General features: G+C 43.1%; 1 protein-coding gene across 1 annotated transcript in view; it reads right to left on the bottom strand.

The window, feature by feature from the left end:
• Positions 1-1,144: 1,144 nt before the first annotated feature.
• Positions 1,145-17,317, bottom strand: part of LOC306713558 (myelin transcription factor 1-like) — a gene marked incomplete at both ends in the record, with an annotated part of 18,755 nt that continues 2,582 nt past the window's right edge. Inside the window, 17 exons of the mRNA XM_079183297.1 lie at positions 1,145-1,288; positions 4,425-4,568; positions 4,907-5,010; positions 5,305-5,396; positions 5,530-5,751; positions 6,512-6,595; positions 6,688-6,750; positions 7,004-7,072; positions 8,438-8,500; positions 11,317-11,465; positions 11,577-11,792; positions 11,890-12,092; positions 12,952-13,169; positions 13,277-13,390; positions 13,955-14,045; positions 14,395-14,514; positions 15,674-16,759. Of these exons, the coding sequence (XP_079039423.1) occupies positions 1,145-1,288; positions 4,425-4,568; positions 4,907-5,010; positions 5,305-5,396; positions 5,530-5,751; positions 6,512-6,595; positions 6,688-6,750; positions 7,004-7,072; positions 8,438-8,500; positions 11,317-11,465; positions 11,577-11,792; positions 11,890-12,092; positions 12,952-13,169; positions 13,277-13,390; positions 13,955-14,045; positions 14,395-14,514; positions 15,674-16,759 (3,182 nt within the window). The remainder of the gene's footprint in view (positions 1,289-4,424; positions 4,569-4,906; positions 5,011-5,304; positions 5,397-5,529; positions 5,752-6,511; positions 6,596-6,687; positions 6,751-7,003; positions 7,073-8,437; positions 8,501-11,316; positions 11,466-11,576; positions 11,793-11,889; positions 12,093-12,951; positions 13,170-13,276; positions 13,391-13,954; positions 14,046-14,394; positions 14,515-15,673; positions 16,760-17,317) is intronic.

The raw sequence follows: 17,317 nt of genomic DNA, 5'->3' as shown, positions 1-17,317 counted from the left end.
CTGATCAGTGATCAGGTAATAGCTTCTCCTGCTTCTTCTCTTAGCGTTTGTATTCAAACTTTGCATTACATACAGGGAGGTTTCTTTTCTTGTTGAATCAAACAGTCCTAAATTAAAAAAATAAAAGAATGTAAGTTTGAATCAATACAAAAAGACTATCAGTCCAGTCCACATATACTGTGGGTTAACCTTTATTTCAAGAGCAACTTAAAGACTAATCCTTACACAGCCATCATTAACACAGACAATACAAAATAAATATTCACCATCACTTTGTTCTTCATCACCAAATAAATACCAAATATGTGTAGCTCAATATTCCCAGTGTATTGCAATGTACTCAAAATAGTTTGTGAAAATAAAAAGGGAAATAATATAAACAGAAGCACCCAAAACATTTTTTTTAGAAAATGATTAAAAAACTTTCAGTTACAAAATATTTGCACTTAAAAAGATCCCAGTATTTTAAATAAATAATAAGATATATAAAACAATTTATAGTTGATATCTTAAAATATTTCCTCTTTGTTCAACAATGCAGAGGAAATGATTCCCTTCTCTTGGTTACCGTTTAAAATCTTCTCAGGTAGCATTTGAAAATAAAAAAAATAATAAATATATAATGAATAATAAATAGGCATACATAAAAAATAATACAGCAGACATGAATGAATAAGTTATTAAACCAACATTTGCAAAGGATTTAACTAGTTACACAGCAATAGTAATGAATCTACAAACTAGTCCTGGAGGTGCAACATCACTATGCTCATATACAGTAGAATACTATCAACATTATTAAGTGGAGATGGGATATGTTCACTAACTAAGAGAGTCTGCTCAGCTCAGGCTGTATACTGCACTCCTGACTTTGTTCTGCACTCTTGCCTGTCTGCGTATACCTTGAGATGCCCTTGCTTACAGTAACAGTTTCATTCCAGTGTTGTACCACGCTTTACGTCCACACCCTAATCTGTTCACGCTCATACCATCATAAAGCAACATGCAAACAGCAAACTAATGCAAAGGACAGATGACAAAGTTCCAAATGAGAAGAATTAATTACATACAGTATCTAAAGGGTTTGGAAAGAAAGATTGGTGTAGTCACTGTGATGCCCCGCTCCCTGTCCTCCTCCTGTCCGTCACACCTCGATGCCCTTCACTGCTTGGTTGATGGACTCGAGCAGGGCCCGGTTCTCAGGGTTCTGGTAGCAGTCTTTATTGGTAAACATGTGGGTCAGGGTGTCCACATAGCTGTCAAAGTTCTGCTCTGACAGCGGCTCCTGCTGAACACACAAGTTCAGAAGGTTTGAGTCTATTCAGAGTAAGAGTTTGAATGGTAAACATCTACGTATTACTGACTCGTAGAATACAAAATGAAGAATGAAGATGAAACTAGTGGTAGGAGGAGTTCTCTCTGAGATGAGAATATAGCTGTCTGAAGACACGTCCTCTGGGAAGAAAGGTTATATGCTAGTCTTGAAAAGCAGATTGATGAAGGACAGCTTGTCATCATTCCCAGGGCGTCAAAACAAGAGCTTGGTCACACCCCTCGGTGTCTGATAGGACACACGAGACATCCTTTAGCGTCTGAATGAAACACTCAGGGCGTTCAAATGACTACATTGTAAGCCCATCCGTGTCATTATTGGGATGATGTAGTATATGACCAAAATAACTCACACAGGGCAGGCTGGAGGGGAGGTTCACGGGTCAAACAAACAAGACAAGAACCTCATCCACTCTCATTTTTCAATTATAAACTGAGCAGATCAGATTTTGAGCACAAGGGTTTACCTACATGAGTTACAGCCAACAGCTTTGGTGCTCTCAGTTCTGAGAGGCTTTTGTATGAAGGTATATTTGTGTCTTTATCACGCAAACAAAAAAAATGTTTTGAGAGCAAATTTCTCGCACTGCAATCAAAAATCCAGTTTGTAAGTGAAAATATATAAACAGAGAATAAATTATTTGTTAGTTTTTCTTATGAAACTATCATTTTTGGTTGCAAATCAAAAACCTACGCTTTCAAAAAAAACCTAGGAGTTGAGTTTGTATGTAGTGGGCGGGGCATACGCTGCTGAATGAGCCAGGAGTTTCTATTGGTGGGTGCGACTTGGCTCTTGGTATCTGCTTCCACTAAACACGGAGCTAAGTTGACATTATATTGCTCTCACTTTGTTTTCATGTTGTTAGTGTCGTGGAGTCTTTTTTTAAAGAACGACGTGGAGGTTGCTGTGTTGACATGAAGCCTCACTTTCTCAGTCAGAGAAAACCAAGCTCATAGGATTCATTTTAAATGATGTCATACATGCGTAGCTAACCTTAGCTAACATAGCCATGCCTCAGGGAAAGTGCATGTAATGCGTTACGTACGCTAACATACGTTACTCCCTTACCGGGAGCTTATAACATCACATGTTTGTTAAAATGATCGGTTACGTTACGTGACATTTGTAGCTGACAAGCTAGCTAGCTAACGTTAGCTGACAAACTAAATAACGTCTGCCTGCATCCGACCGTAGTTAGCCTTGGAAAGTAAATTTTAATGCCTTCACTTTCAAACTTCAGAGGTTGACTAATATCTTACTGAGATTGTGACGATTTTACAGATGATTTATACTTAATATTATGTCCATAAACGGTCTGGTTGTGAACCTGAAATATCACTTTAAGTCCTGTAACGTTATAAACATTGAGATTAACTACACGGATAAACTGAATTTGAGTATTTTGCTCCTTTTGTTTTGTGGTGTGAAATAAAACTAACTCTACATTTTGTTTTGTTGCTCAGTTCATCAAGCTGAAGGGAGAACGATGGCCAAACATTCAGCAACTGTATGGAATTAAGACATTAGTCCATTTGTAATTTCTCCATTGACCATATTGACCATCTTGTACTTAAGGTCATAGTTATATTAGCTCTCATCCTGTACAAAGCCTTCACTAATAGGACAACCAGTAGAGAGGACAATACACTTCTGATGTGTTATTGTTGCTGTCACACAGATGACAGTTGTGATGTCACCTTTTTCTTTTATTTATTTAATCCCACAATAAGACATCCATTTAAATGATTTCTATGTGAATTTGTGTATATTCTGCTGTGTAAAAAGAAGTTTGCTTCCTTCTGTTAAAATGATTGATAAATGTCGAACCCACCAATAGAAACTCCTGGCTCATCCAGCAGCGTATGCCCCGCCCACTACATCCAAACTCAACTCCTAGGTGTTTTTTTGAAAGCGTAGGTTTTTGATTTGCAGCCAAACATTCTAGTTTCATAAGCAAAACTAACAAATCATTTATTCTCAGTTTCTACATTTTCACTTACAAACTTAATTTTTGATTGCAGTGCGAGAAATTTGCTTTCAAAACTCTTTTTTTTGTTTGCGTAATAAAGACACAAATAAACCTTCATGCTTCTGTACTGTTACTTTGTAAGAACTGCCGCTCTGAACTGTGTGCTCTGGTTCTAAGCCCGCTAACAGTAACTGGGAACGTTAATAGGCCTTCACAGATCCCAGTTTAAAGAGGCTGTTGTTTGTTTGCTGAGTTACAACACATGCCCACATGGTCACTCTCCAAAAGGGGCCTGAATGTGCTTCTATTGAAAAGACCCTCAGCCTCTGTCTTCCCAGAGACTCCTTCAGCCCCACGTGCATGTAAGCCCCTCTCCATGCTAGTTACTCTAAGTGGTTACGGTCAGCCCGGGTCCCACAGGAATAACACCCACACCTCATTGAGAAGGTCATTGTTATGCAGGTCACATGTAAACTTCAAGTCAGCAGTTATAACCCAAACGCTTATATCCTCAACTAAGCAATATTGACATAACTATTAACAATAACAGTACAATCATTTAGTGCAACTGTTTAATATTCTGGTTTACTCAAACACTCTGGTTTACATTAAGACTGTGTTTTCTTCTACTGTTCTTTTGAACCAATATTCCTATTTATTTATTTTATTCTTGCATTTTTACACACTGAATGATTATTTGTTATTTATTGTTTTATACATTATTTATTATATGTATGTTGTTATATTGTAGTATAATGCACATATTTCACATACTTAGTATTATTTCTATTGTTTAATTATTTCTCTGTTATATACAGTATTTCTATTCTAAAGTGGGAGAAACTGTAAGGTAACCTTGGTTCTCTCAGTGAAGAGACTATCTCTCCAGTGCAAGGCCGCTAAGAGGCCGTTCCAATCAATGTTAATGAGGGAATGCATGCACACCTGTGCTTTATAAGCCCGAGCATGGGCCATGTAGTGGTGTGTTTTAAAGAAATATCCACGTCAACTGTCCCAGTGGGGTCAGCCCCCGAACATGTGGAATATGTAACTGTGTGGAGAGATAGTCTCGATACGATGGAGAACCCAATGTCCTGTCAAACAAACATTGTGTATTCTCACCATGGCAGGCAGGCGGATGTTGGTCAGGCTGCGGATCAAGGCCTGACTCAGGCCGGATAGCTCCAGGAATAAGGCCTCATTCCTCTCCTCGATATGTTTGTTCTCCTCCTCCATGCTCTTCAGGTTCTTCTCCATTGAAGAGATCTGAAGCAGAGACAGACACAGAACTCAGTCTTGAAGCAGCAAAACAAAGAGCTTGACAATAGAACCATGATTTTGGGCTGCAGGGGGTTTTCAGTTTTAGTACCACTGACAAGCTGGCAGAGAGACTTACTGGCTGCACCATATCCAGCTCTACTAATGCGTCAATGAAGCTGGTCTGTACAGCTTCCATCTCTCTCTACAGTCAGTTATTGCCTCTGATCAATTTCAAACAGCCTCCCATCACATGGCAGTGTCTCCTTGATGTACGTTAAAAGGCATTGGGTGTCTCATTCTCCTCCTGCTGGCAGCAGTGCAGCGAGCTGAGCGGCTGAGCTCACCTGAGTGTGCAGGTTCATCATGTCAGCCTCCATCTCTGAGTTGGACTCGCTCAGCTCATTGATCTCCTTGTTGAGCTGCTTGATGTCCTCATCGTTGTCAAGAACTACAACAACACACAGTTAGCAAACAGAGCATCAAGACAACCGTCACACATTTCTATCACAGACATCACTTATATTTGCAGATCCATAGTGGTGCTGCATGCGGTGGCTACAAGTCTATCAAAGTGTAGAGGACATTACATCTGGGCTACACATCTGAGTCTGTGCATGTTATGTGTTGTTGTCCCTGACAAACCTAAGGGACTTTTTATGTCTCCATGTCTTTTGATATTATTAGTAGTTTGGGGGACATGTGGGACACACTATCAGGTAGTGTGGAAAGTTCTGTCTCTTACCATCACTGGCTCTGAACTTTGCAGTGATATACTCGTCTCCGGGGAATTTGGACCTCTTCTTGTTGGCCGTTGCTCTGGGACAGCCTGACAGACTGAGAGGAGCAGCAGATCAGCATCAAGAGCTCTAACATTCTAACAGGGCTGAGATTATTAGGCTGTGATGAAACTCTAAGCCATGTTTGGGATAACACTGTGTGTGCTGAGACCCTCAGATATTGAGGATACCTGCGGTGTGTCAGGAAACTGCCGTTAGCGTGGCCGGAGCCGTCGCAGCCTGGCGTCGGGCAGGTTGGGCCCTCAGTCTTGAAGGCCTTCCAGGAGAAGGGAGTGCCGTTAAGGAGACCTTCCTTCTGCCGGCGGGCTGCCAGCGGACAGCCGTAAGCACTGCGGTGGGTGGCATACTTCCCGCTGATGTGGCCCAGGCTGTCGCAGCCAGGAACTGGACACCTGGAGATAGGCAGAGACCATCGCGTGACTGTTTGGACTCTCACCGATGGACAGCGGAGATGTCAAGAGGCCAGCACAAGACTGACACATCAGTCCAAATGTGGTGGTTTTGTTTTAGAATTATAATAGAAAGCAGTGCTCAAGAAAAATGCACCAGGAATTAATTGGGAGTCAATTGGGATGTCCTGGAAGGTTCCAGATAAGACAAATGTTCTCAAATGTATGTACGATTTATTACATAAATAAAAAATAAAAAAATACAAAATAATTAAATGTGTTAAATGAAAAGTTTACATTTACACCCCTCAGTTAATTGAAAATAAGCATATTTGACACTCCCCTTTACTTTTGAATGACCTAACATTTCCTATTTTCTCAATAGTATAAATCTATCATTGATCTCTTTTCCATTTTCCCTATAGAATAGTAAAATAGAACAGATAACTGAACTAAAAACCTTCAGAACATGAATGTGCTCAGTACAGTGGATGGTAATCTGCCTTTGTTCTGAGGGTGGTAAATGTCATGACAACCTGCCTGTTAGATGTGTTTCTCGTGTATGAGAACACATTCTGTCCTGATGCTGGTGTTGACTGAAAGGTCAGGGTGTCTCTCAGAACACTAGGATTCCTCCTCCAGAGTAAGTTTCATGAAAAGTGAGCAACTGTTGTTAATCACTTGATTATATATAACCCTCATCTTCTAACAGTCGTGGTACAGTGACAGTCTAATGTTAGATATGTCTTGCTTGGTTGCTCACCTCAAGAGCTCAGAGTCTTCCTTGTCGTCTTTGGTGGGGGTTGATTTGACCCCGCCTTTCTTGGCTCGAGGGCATCCGGACAGACTGGCAGGAAGGAACAAAGAGGACCAATCACAGTATCCGTCTGCACATAGTGACTGATGGTACTGCAGGCAGAACAGGAGGAGAGCTCCTACCTTCTATGTGAGGCGTAGTTTCCTGTGATGTGGCCGGATCCATCACAACCTGGAGTGGGACACCTGAGACACACACAGACGTTCTTTCACTCCACAGGCTTACATTATCAGCAGACTGCAGGCAGAAACCAGCTTTTCTCACTAAATCATTAGGGCTCATTGTTTTGGGTTTTGATTTGTCAATATTGGACTTAGTTATGATTGATTCTGACTATTTTATATTTGTGTTAAAAGGAGAGCAGGGACAGAGCTGTAGCTGCAGACTGAGTGCTCAGTGAACATGTTGGAGGTGAGAGACAGGAGAAAGCAGACATACTTTAGTTCAGCTGTGTGGGCAGCCATGAGGGTCCGAAGTGATTTATCAGCAAGAGGACAGCCTGACAGACTGGAAGATAGGTTAGAGAGAGAGCGTCAGAAAACCAGACTGAGAACAGGATGTCTGAGTATGAGTGAAGGAAAGAGCCAGAACCTGAACTGGACTACAGAACCAGGACAGGACTGGGCATCACACACACAGGGAGGACAGGAGTTACTTTATTATCTGATCTCTACAGTGGTGGAGTTGGATAGGAAAAATAATGAGCGATGAACGTGTGTGCGTGTGTGTGTGTGTGTGTGTGTGTGTGTGTGTGTGTCGAGTCACCTCAGCCATCGAGGCAGAATGATATCAGGTGCAAATGAAACAATCCACTGCTGATGTTTGCTGCTGATTTGAAAGGCCTCTTTAATTCTAATGACAGCATTTCTGCAGGTCATATGGTCCTTAGACTCATGTTCCGTCACCAGGCAGTACTCCAGCCCTCTCATTAGAACTGAAGAGGCCACATGGTGAAACATCATCAACTTTCAGTCGATTATTTTATTTGGACCCATGTCATCTGAACACCAGTCATAGCAAATAATGTGAAAATAGTTTGGCTCTTTTTAAAGGGTTTATTTGTTGCAGATCTTCATACCTAGAAAAACATGTATTTTGAATGAATGTTCCTTATGTGTTCCTAAGGGGTTAAATAGCAGAGAGCAGCCTGTCATGCCAGTGCTTAAACTGTAGCCTACTCAACTCAGCCTGAAAATATCATGTACATGCAGAATTTGGGGCCATGAGCAAGTGCAAGAATTATTAATTTGACGGCTTAATTTGAGAAGAAATTGATGAGCATAAATGATATTAAGACATATCTCTGCTACCTGCCAGCCTCTGTTCAGGCCATGATGTATGGAGAGAGGCTTTTACAGGCTCAAGCAGAAGTCTATGCTCTTATCCACCAGCTTTCCAACTTCCAACATATTGTACTTAACACAGCTGCACATTTGGCCTCCTTGTGGCTTGTTTGAGCAGAAAAGGGATCTATTTAGATCCAACACTTACAGTAACTATATTATTACATTCGTACATTCATTAGAAAGTGGCCGTACTGAATGACAAGCAGTGGTACTCGGTTGGACAGAAATCTAACGGGGCAGGACTCATTCAAGCTCTGCGTCATGCTTATCGACATTTCCACAGGCTGGTAACAGATTTGTTGAGTCTTTCCAGGAAGTAAGATTTAATAGAGCTTGTAATTTTGCCAAATCTTTCAGTGTTTCCACATACAAATGGGAAAATGTGATAACATTTTCCAGTCACTCCCCTTTTCCTTCTACAATGATTCCGGTCAGAATCATCAAATCTGCGTAATGCGATCACACTATAGATTTGTAAAGCAAACATACTTCACTTATCATTTCCAAGTCAGAGTGCAGGTCTTACCTTCGGTGTGACGCGTAGTTGCCAGTGATGTGTCCACTGCCATCACAGCCTGGGGTGGGACATCTATGGTCAAGACACACATTCACCCATCAGTCCATTGCCTTTGAAGAGGATGCTTATACTGACACGCCAGATAAAAACACTTTGGATTTGTTTTTGTTTCAACAGAATATAAGTAGCCAATATTGAATATCACTTGCTCCTATACAGCTATTGCAGCAACTCTGAACCTAATGCTGTGTTGGATGGTAGAGCTGGGAAAGATTTGAGAGTTCACATCACCTAACGACTCAAGGAGGTAGTACAACTGTTCAAAAGATATTGTCAAAAATACAGTGCATTGTGTTCGTTACATGTGGGTTTAATTACCAACTTTAAAATGTACGAAATGCTCAAACTCTACAAACATCATTGGTAAACTAAGTGTGTGTAGATCAGTAATGTCCGCAATGGAGGCAGTGCATGGCTGTGTGATATGTGGGCTATGGAGGTGTTGAAGGTGCAAAACCAAAAGACAATAGTGCAGAAGGGATGTTTAGGGGTGAAGGGAGAGACAGTCTCACAGCCTGGAAGGCCCAAGAGAGCTGAGGCTGAGGCTGAGGCTGAGGCTGAGGCTGAGGCTGTCCACTCAGCCTCCTGGAAAGTGGGAGGGCCGGGCCGTCACACATGCTATCTACAAGTTGGAAACTGATATTTACAGAAACTGTGTGACATGAACATAGCATTAGGTTTAAGAGGAATACATTTGAGGTACAGTATATGGTAGCATAATTGTTCAATGGACTGTGGTGGTTGATGCTTGTCCCACATGAACTGTAACCAGGCTTCAGATCCTTGACCAAATCTGAAGGTTTTTTGTTTTAAGTGGTGTCTACCCTGTCCAGCCCTTCCCCCACAGCTCTCCCTCCCCTCTCCATGCCCCATCTTACCCTATCTTGCTCCCCTTTCCCCTAACGAGGTCCTCAAACTTGTTACATCTAACCGCCCCACCACCTCTTGATCCAATCCCCTCCCCTCTTCTTCAGTCTATTGCGACTGAACTCCTTCCTTTCCTCACCCACCTCATCAACACATCTCTTGTTTCAGGATGCTTTCCCACAGCTTTCAAGACTGCCAGAGTCCCCCCCCCCCCCCCCCCCCCCCCCCCCTTCTGAAGAAACCATCACTTGACCCCTCTGACGTCAAGAACTTCAGACCGGTTTCTCTTCTACCCTTTCTATCCAAAACACTTGAACGTGCTGTCTTTAACCAACTGTCTTCCTATCTCCATCAGAACAGCCTCTTGGACCCCCACCAGTCCGGGTTCAAAGTGGGTCACTCGACTGAGACAGCCCTCCTTGCAGCGAGAACTAACTCTCTCTCCTCTGTCCTGATTCTCCTGGACCTGTCTGCGGCGTTTGACACTGTGAACCACCAGATCCTCGTCTCCACCCTCGAGGGGATGGGCGTCTCAAGCTCTGCACTCTCCCTGTTTGCATCCTCCCTGACAGGTCGATCCAGGCTCTGGTCATCTCCCTCCTGGACTACTGCAGCTCTCTACTTGCCGGAGCCTCGGCGTCGGCCATCAGACCTCTGGAGCTTGTCCAGAAAGCTGCAGCTCGCCTGGTGTTCAATCTCCCCAAGTTCTCCCACACAACTTCCCTTCTCCGTGCTCTACACTGGCTCCCTGTAAGAGCTCACATCCAGTTTCAGACTCTAGTGCTGGACTACAGGGCAGTGAAAGGAACAGCTCCTTCCTATCTCCAGGCCATGGTCAAGCTCAGAGGTCCCTGCAGCCGATCGACCCGGTCACAGCTGTTCTCTGTCCTGGCCCCACAGTGGAGGAATGAACTCCCCACTGACGTCAGCACAGCAGAGTCGCTGCCCATCTTTCATCAGGCTGAAAACTCACCTCTTCAAGAAGTACTACCCTGAGCCTTCCACTCAGCACTCATTGTATTCGTATTAGTTTGTTGCACTGATTGTATGTGTTTGTTTCTGCACTGTACGTTTGCTCTGGTTTATGCTCTTAGATGCTTGTTTAAAGGAGATGCACTTATGACTTCTGGTGACTAGTAGTTCTCTTGAATATCTATGTTGAATACACTTATTGTAAGTCGCTTTGGATAAAAGCGTCTGCTAAATGACTGTAATGTAATATAATGTGTTGATGTATTCATTTATAATGTATTTATATTCATCTTTTATAGGGATACAGGGGTTAGCAAACATTTTGATACTATGGTATTTTTTATGATCTTGTTAATCAATGTGCAATATCGACATTAAGGTTAACATGACATGTAATTATGACACCACATTCAAATTCAAATCTCCAACTGATTGGCAATGTGCATAGCAACATTTTCCTCCCATAATCAGGATGTTGTAATCCTACATTGGAGCACTAAACTGTACAAGAAGGCTGCCATCCACATCTGAGATAAAATCATTAACCTACCAACCTTCCACCAATCTTGTTCATCAGCTATAAACTTCTGCAAATTCTGTAGGGATGGTAATGAGTACTAGCCAATCAGAGGCAGAGTAGGGCGGGTCTTCTTGGAATGTGGGTGGAGAAAAATCAACTACTGTTAATAGGCTGTGCAACTGCCAGTGGCTAATCATTTAGCATACATATGGCACATCAACATTTACAATACTCTGGTGCACACTAACTGCTAGTTTTTTTTTTTTGCTGCCCTTTTTTATTCTTATATATTTGTCCTTGTTTATTGTAAAATAGTGTATGTACATTGAGAGCGGAGTGGAAACCGGAGGCAAATTCCATGTATGTGTACGCATACATGGCCAATAAAGCTGATTCTGAGTGTGCCATTGGTTAAGCTACCGTGTCACGCAATGTGTTGATTGGACATGTGGTAAGAGTTGTGACTTACATAAGAATCTCCTTTTTGCTGTCTTTGGGCTGGAACTTGACCTTGAAGCTGCCGGTGGTGACCTCACCGGGGTACTTTCTGTCGTCCAGGTTCTCCTGGTCCTCTTCCTCACCATCAGAGGAGGTGTATGAAGGAGCTGTGTATTCCACCTGGAGAAAGGTGAAACACGGGTAACATGGGGGGCAAACAAACGTTGTCATTCGCTCTCCTTATCTGTGTCTGTCTTTTCTCACAGTGGTGTGATTTCTGCAAGCGTGTACCTCTTCATGGTCTTCCTCTTTGACTCCACTGGACTTGGTGAAGTCCAGCGGCCCCTCCCACTCAGGCTGAGTGTTGCTCTGAGACAGGGTAGCTCCGATGTGTTGAGAGGATGACGAGGAGGAGGACGAAGGCTCTGGAGGCTGCACACCCTCCCTCTTGGTCTTCTTCATGCTGAGGTCCAAGGTGCCGTTTTCATCCACTTCAATGTCCGACTCCTACAGGGTTCAGATTCGCAGTCAGTGCAAATAAAGTGAACAAAATGAAAAGAGCATGGGAGCGCCCTGCACTGTTTAGCTGGTCTACATAGTGTACCTTGGAGCAGGGTTCCCTGGGCTTGGTGCTGATGGTCTCTGGTCTCTCCCAGCAGCGGGTGGACAGGTTGAGGATGGCTGTTGCTGCCATGTGGGCTGCCTCTGCATCTTGGCTGTAGTCATAACTACTGGAGGACGAGGCGCTCATAGAAAAGCCTCCTGACACACTGTGACTGGGGGAGGAGGCCTTAGGGAATGATTTAGCTGTGTGGGGATGGAGCACAATGAATGTGCTGGGACAAGAACAGGAGAGCAGACCACTACTGTATATGTAACGTTATAGCTGAACATGGCTAGCAGAGCTGCTGCTGGTAGTTACAGTAATATCACATTTGTTTTCATCCATTGGTGGTCGTTGTGCATGGCAGCACACAGTAATGGAGAAAACTACAAACTCATTTCTAAGAACAATAATAACTACTTTATGTTCTCAAATGACAGCAATGTGTAACTCTAGAATCTGAGGAATATTCACATATTTCCTTGGAAAATCTAAACACATTAGACCACAACCTGCATTAGATCCAATGGGATCATTTTGAATCCCCATGGCCAGAACACCCAATCAATCATCTTCATCCTTCATCTTCATTCCAACTGTCATCTTTTAAGACATGGTATTTTACTGTGTCTAGGATAGCTTCTACCCTTTCTACCCTTTATTGTCTATTTTTTATGATTCAATTTTCCAGTTTTGTAGTTTTTCATCTTGATACAGACTGTGGACTTGAGACAAGTCCAGGAATTTAGCAGGACAGAGAGATGTGGTTATCCAAATGAGAGATTCAATGTATGTTCTTTTAATTTGTGCACACAACTTTTTTGTGAACTCCAATTAAGCAGTTTGAGATCATGATTATTTAATTAAATAAAAAATGAATTTCGATGGATTGCATTGTCAGATTTTTAAACTCTCAAATATTACAGAGTTAATGTTACAACCAAAACAAAACCCTGTGCAATTCAAAGTTCATTGTTACGCTTCATTTTGCATTTCAACACATTGCATGCCAAAATGGAATGTAGAAGTATAGAGCGTGGAGGTGAAGTGTGTGGCTCTTACATTTGAAGGCTTTGGGTGATGTTTCAGTGCTGCTGGGTGTCTTTGGAATGAGCATACGCTTTCCAAACACCTGGACATCAAAGCTTGCATAGTCAAAAGACACCTTGGAGTATTTCTCTAGCTCCTTGGCCAGGTTAGCTCGAGGTGTGGTGGTCACTGTGTTGGGCCGGTAGCTGCCGTACTGAGGGATCTCCAGCTGTTTCACAAAGCACATGGGCCTGGAGGAGAAGACGTCAGTTATGCATTATTGCTACGGTGACATAGACGTAGCTGGAACTATGTTACCTTGTATGTATCTATGCTTTGAAGTGAAAAAAGAAATCACCTGAGCACTCTGTCAGAGTTGGAAGAGGGTTCGCTGGGTGAAGCCTGTAAATGAACCTGCTTGTCCTGGCTCTTGTTCAGCTTAGTTGCTGCTGCGATGGGACAGCCGGATAGACTGACGGAGGACATATCCAAATGTTTGCATTTAATGGGACAAAACTCTCATGAATAGGTAGACATTTAATATGCAGACAGGTGTTTGAATTATTATAAGTGTAAGTGTTAGTAGTATTAGGTAAGATTGGGTCTCCTCCTGGATTCACTCAATATTTCGTTCAAATGTGCACTATTCATTTTTGATCATTTCCATTTGACCACTCCAGAATTTGACTCTAAAGGCCTCCAAAACTACAGTTAGACCATTATTAAAAAACGGCACCTCTGCCAGACCATAGACTGTGTAGGAACATTGATGTCTTTGACATTATGCATAGATTTCTGAATCCAGACTATGAGAAAAGTCCTCGCATTAATCTCAAAATCAAAAAATACTAACTTCAACTTTTTCTCAAGTCCCTAATTGTGGCCTTTAGAAGACACAGAAACATCTGCCATATGTTCCCTGGCCACATTTGTTGTGCTAGTTGGGCAGATGTGTTATATGGCTACTGCGTGTGTGTGTGTGTGTGTGTGTGTGTGTGTGTGTGTGTGTTTGTGTGTCCTTGTGTGTTTTATTAACCTGCGGTGTGTGTTGCGGTTACTGTTGACATGGCCTTGGCCTGTGCAGCCAGGAGTCGGACACTTCAAGACGTTCTCATGCATGGCCAGGACTACAGACACACAGCAGACACATACTCAGGTCAGTCGCTTTCACACACTAGCAGTAGTAACAACAACATTTGAAAAACAGCAGTGGTTATAAAGGTAGTAGTATTAGTGTAGTATTTTCTTCTAAAAAAGAAGGAAGTAGTAGTGGTAGAAGTAATACCAATGCTGGTAGTAATGGTAAGAACAAGCTAGCTGTTAAATATCACAATAACAATGGTCTGTATGTCACATTAAAAAGAGATCTAAGGACTGTGTTTGAGTTGCTGTATCCCTGAAAGTGACACAAGATGCACAAGAGCGTCACATTTGTACTGGTGGCCTACGGCATTATGAGAGGTAACGTGCACTCACTCTCCGGAGGGATGCGGTCTTTGTGAGGACATCCAGAAAGGCTGCGATGGTGAGGGTACAGCCCAGTCACATGACCTGTACCGTCACACCCTGGGGTTGGACACTTCACCTCCTTCTTCTCTGAATAGAGGATGGTGGGATTTAGATGGCAGCAAAAATGAATTAGAGCACATCAGTCAGTAGTAACAAGGGGTGAAGGTACCTCAACATTTGGCTCTGACCTATTAACATGTACTACCAAGCCCAGTCTCACGGACTGCTATCGATAACGATGCCTTTTATGCATCATTAATAGGCTTCTGAATACATTGTTATTACCACCAAGTGATTTACATTTCTTTTCTCTATTCTCTGTTAATGACTGCATCCCATGCAGGTTCAAATACAAAAGTCTTAATGGTAAATAAGACAAATTGCATTTTTCAGCGATTGGTGAACACTTCTGTTGTGTAAACTGCTCAGTTAACCCTTATTGTCAATATACTTCCAACCAAACATCCTCTGAATGCCCTCTGTCTCTAGTTGGTGGTAACGTTTCATGAGGAATATCATAGAGGTCACACCAGGTCATTTTATACACTGATGTTAAGGTTCAAACAATGCTCTCTCTCTGTGAAATGGCTTCTATGGACTGGATGGTTGGGCTCATTGGATCCAAAAGAGGCTCAGCTCTTCAGTCATACGTTATGCAATTCCTGTCTGTCAATATTCAAATCCAAATTCAAATTCAAATTCAAACAGCATGGGAATATCATAAAGTGGGCATGTCTGTGAAGGGGAGACTCATGGGTACCCATAGAAGACATTTTCATTCACATATCATGAGGTGAGAGGTCAAGGGGCCGCTTCACAAATCGCTTTGTCAGTTTTTCCCTTGCCAAAATCGATCCCAGCTTCGGAGCGTTATTTAGCTCCTAGCCGACAAGCTTCTTAGGGTTTCTTCATGTGATACCGGTATCTTCTAGCTAGCTGAACTGAGCCAGGGTAAGACCAGTTAAAACAGGACCTCAAGTGTTGGTAGTATTGATACTTTGGGTATGGATCCGCACACCATTAACTAGTACCAGTAGTAAACTGTACGAAGACCGGGAGCCGGTGATAAGAAGGCAAGTCAAGTCAATCGAATCAACAATTCTACCAAAATAAATGGATTTGGGTGATGAATATAATATTTAGATCTAATGTATGGTATTTACCAAACATAGGAATCCACTCATCCATCAAATAAACAGGAGCAATTTGAACTGTTGTCATGTTTGGCAGTAGTAACATGAAGTACCTTTGCTGTAGTGAGCAGTGCGGCGGGCTACAGCAGCAGGCTCGGAGCTCTTGCTGGAGGTGCTGTATGGTTGGTAGTCCGGGGAGCTCCGGGCCTCCTGCCCCCCCTTCACCTCCTCCGCCTTCAGGGCGATGGCCTGCTCCAGCAGCCCCAGGTTCCCTCGAGTCATATCCCAGTTCTCGGAGTCGTCCGTGATCCCTGAGCCCTCTGAGACACGATCCTGCTCCTCTCCTTCATACTCCTCTTCTTCCTCCTCCTCCTCGTCATCATCCTCGTCATCATCCTCCTCTGAGCGGACTTCTATGACCACTGTTGCCGGAGAGGCTTTGCTTGAGTCCCGGTCCTCCTCTTCCTCCTCCACCACCTCGCTTACTTCCTTCCTCTGCCTCTCATCCTCCTCTTCCTCTCTTTCATCTTCATCCTCCTCCTCTTCCTCAGTCATAGGAGTGCTGACCTTTTCTTCCCTGAGTGACAGCTCAGCCTCAGATCCCTGAGTGCGTGGACTCAAAGTGTAAGGAGTGTCAATCTCTTGGTGGACCTCCCTCTCCTCTTCCTCTTCCTCTTCGTCTTCCTCCTCCTCTTCCTCCTCCTCCTCTTCCTCCTCCTCCTGTTCCTCCCTCTCACTCTGGTCCTCTTTTGATTCTTTGGCCTGATGGTTGTAATCTCCACTGGAGTACTGGTGATCAGAGTTTTCCTGACTCACCGTATGTCTTTCTATCGCCTTTTCTTCTACGATATTCTCTTGCCTTTGCTGCTGCTCTTCCTCTTCCTTTTCTTCATCTGCTTCTTCTTCCTCCTCTTCTTTTGTTTCTTTAGGCTCTGTAACCCCCGTTTCTTCTTCAGGTTGCTCTGATGACTGGTCCTTTGTCACCAGCTGACCTTCCTCCTCCTCCTGCTCCTCCTCCTTGGTCTCTGTTTCCTCCTGCTGATGCTCATCAGTGTCTGTTACTGGCTTCACTTCCTCAGTAGTTGTCTCCGTTTCCGTTTCGTTCTCAGTCTCCGAAGTGAAGCTTTCATTGTCGCCAACTTCAGCCAGAGGACAAACTGCTGTTTCTGTGTCCTCTGTTGTCACCAGTGAGCAGTCTGCTGTGGATTCAAAGTAAAGACAAATGTTACTGTCACCATGGCTTCGTCTTAGTCATCCCTACATGGTCACATTGGGACTGACCTTGTAGTTCACCTTATCTGACTTGTTTAGCATTATTGAGGTGAAGACATTGAGCATGTTCAGGCAATCACTCAAGTCTGCTGCTACTCCCAAATGCCACACTTTTCTCCCTGCAAAATGCAGCGCATCCAAACCATCCTTGTCCCTGTGTGTACTTTAGCCGTCAGTGCTCACTCTTTTAAAACTCAACTTAAAACAAATGTCCTTCTATTAACGATGAACTGGGAAAGACTAGTTTGTTCTCCCCTGCACTTTACGGTTGAACTGAAAAGCACTCATGCCTCTAACAGTCTAACAGGGGGCTTGGAAGTGACTGATGATGTATCTCAGCTCATATCATAAACATGGTTTCTGTACAAAGGTGTTTTAACACGCTAGCAGCGACCAGCAACATTTTGAATGTTGAATGATGATCTTTTTCATCTGGCACCATCATCAACATTTTAATTCGTCCAATACTTTAGTTTTAGGATTCC

The sequence above is a fragment of the Pholis gunnellus genome, assembly GCF_910591455.1.
Source record: "Pholis gunnellus genome assembly, chromosome: 2".
NCBI lineage: Eukaryota > Metazoa > Chordata > Actinopteri > Perciformes > Pholidae > Pholis > Pholis gunnellus.
The sequence above is the reverse complement of the archived record's forward strand: the minus strand, read 5'-3'. Positions and strand labels throughout refer to the sequence as shown.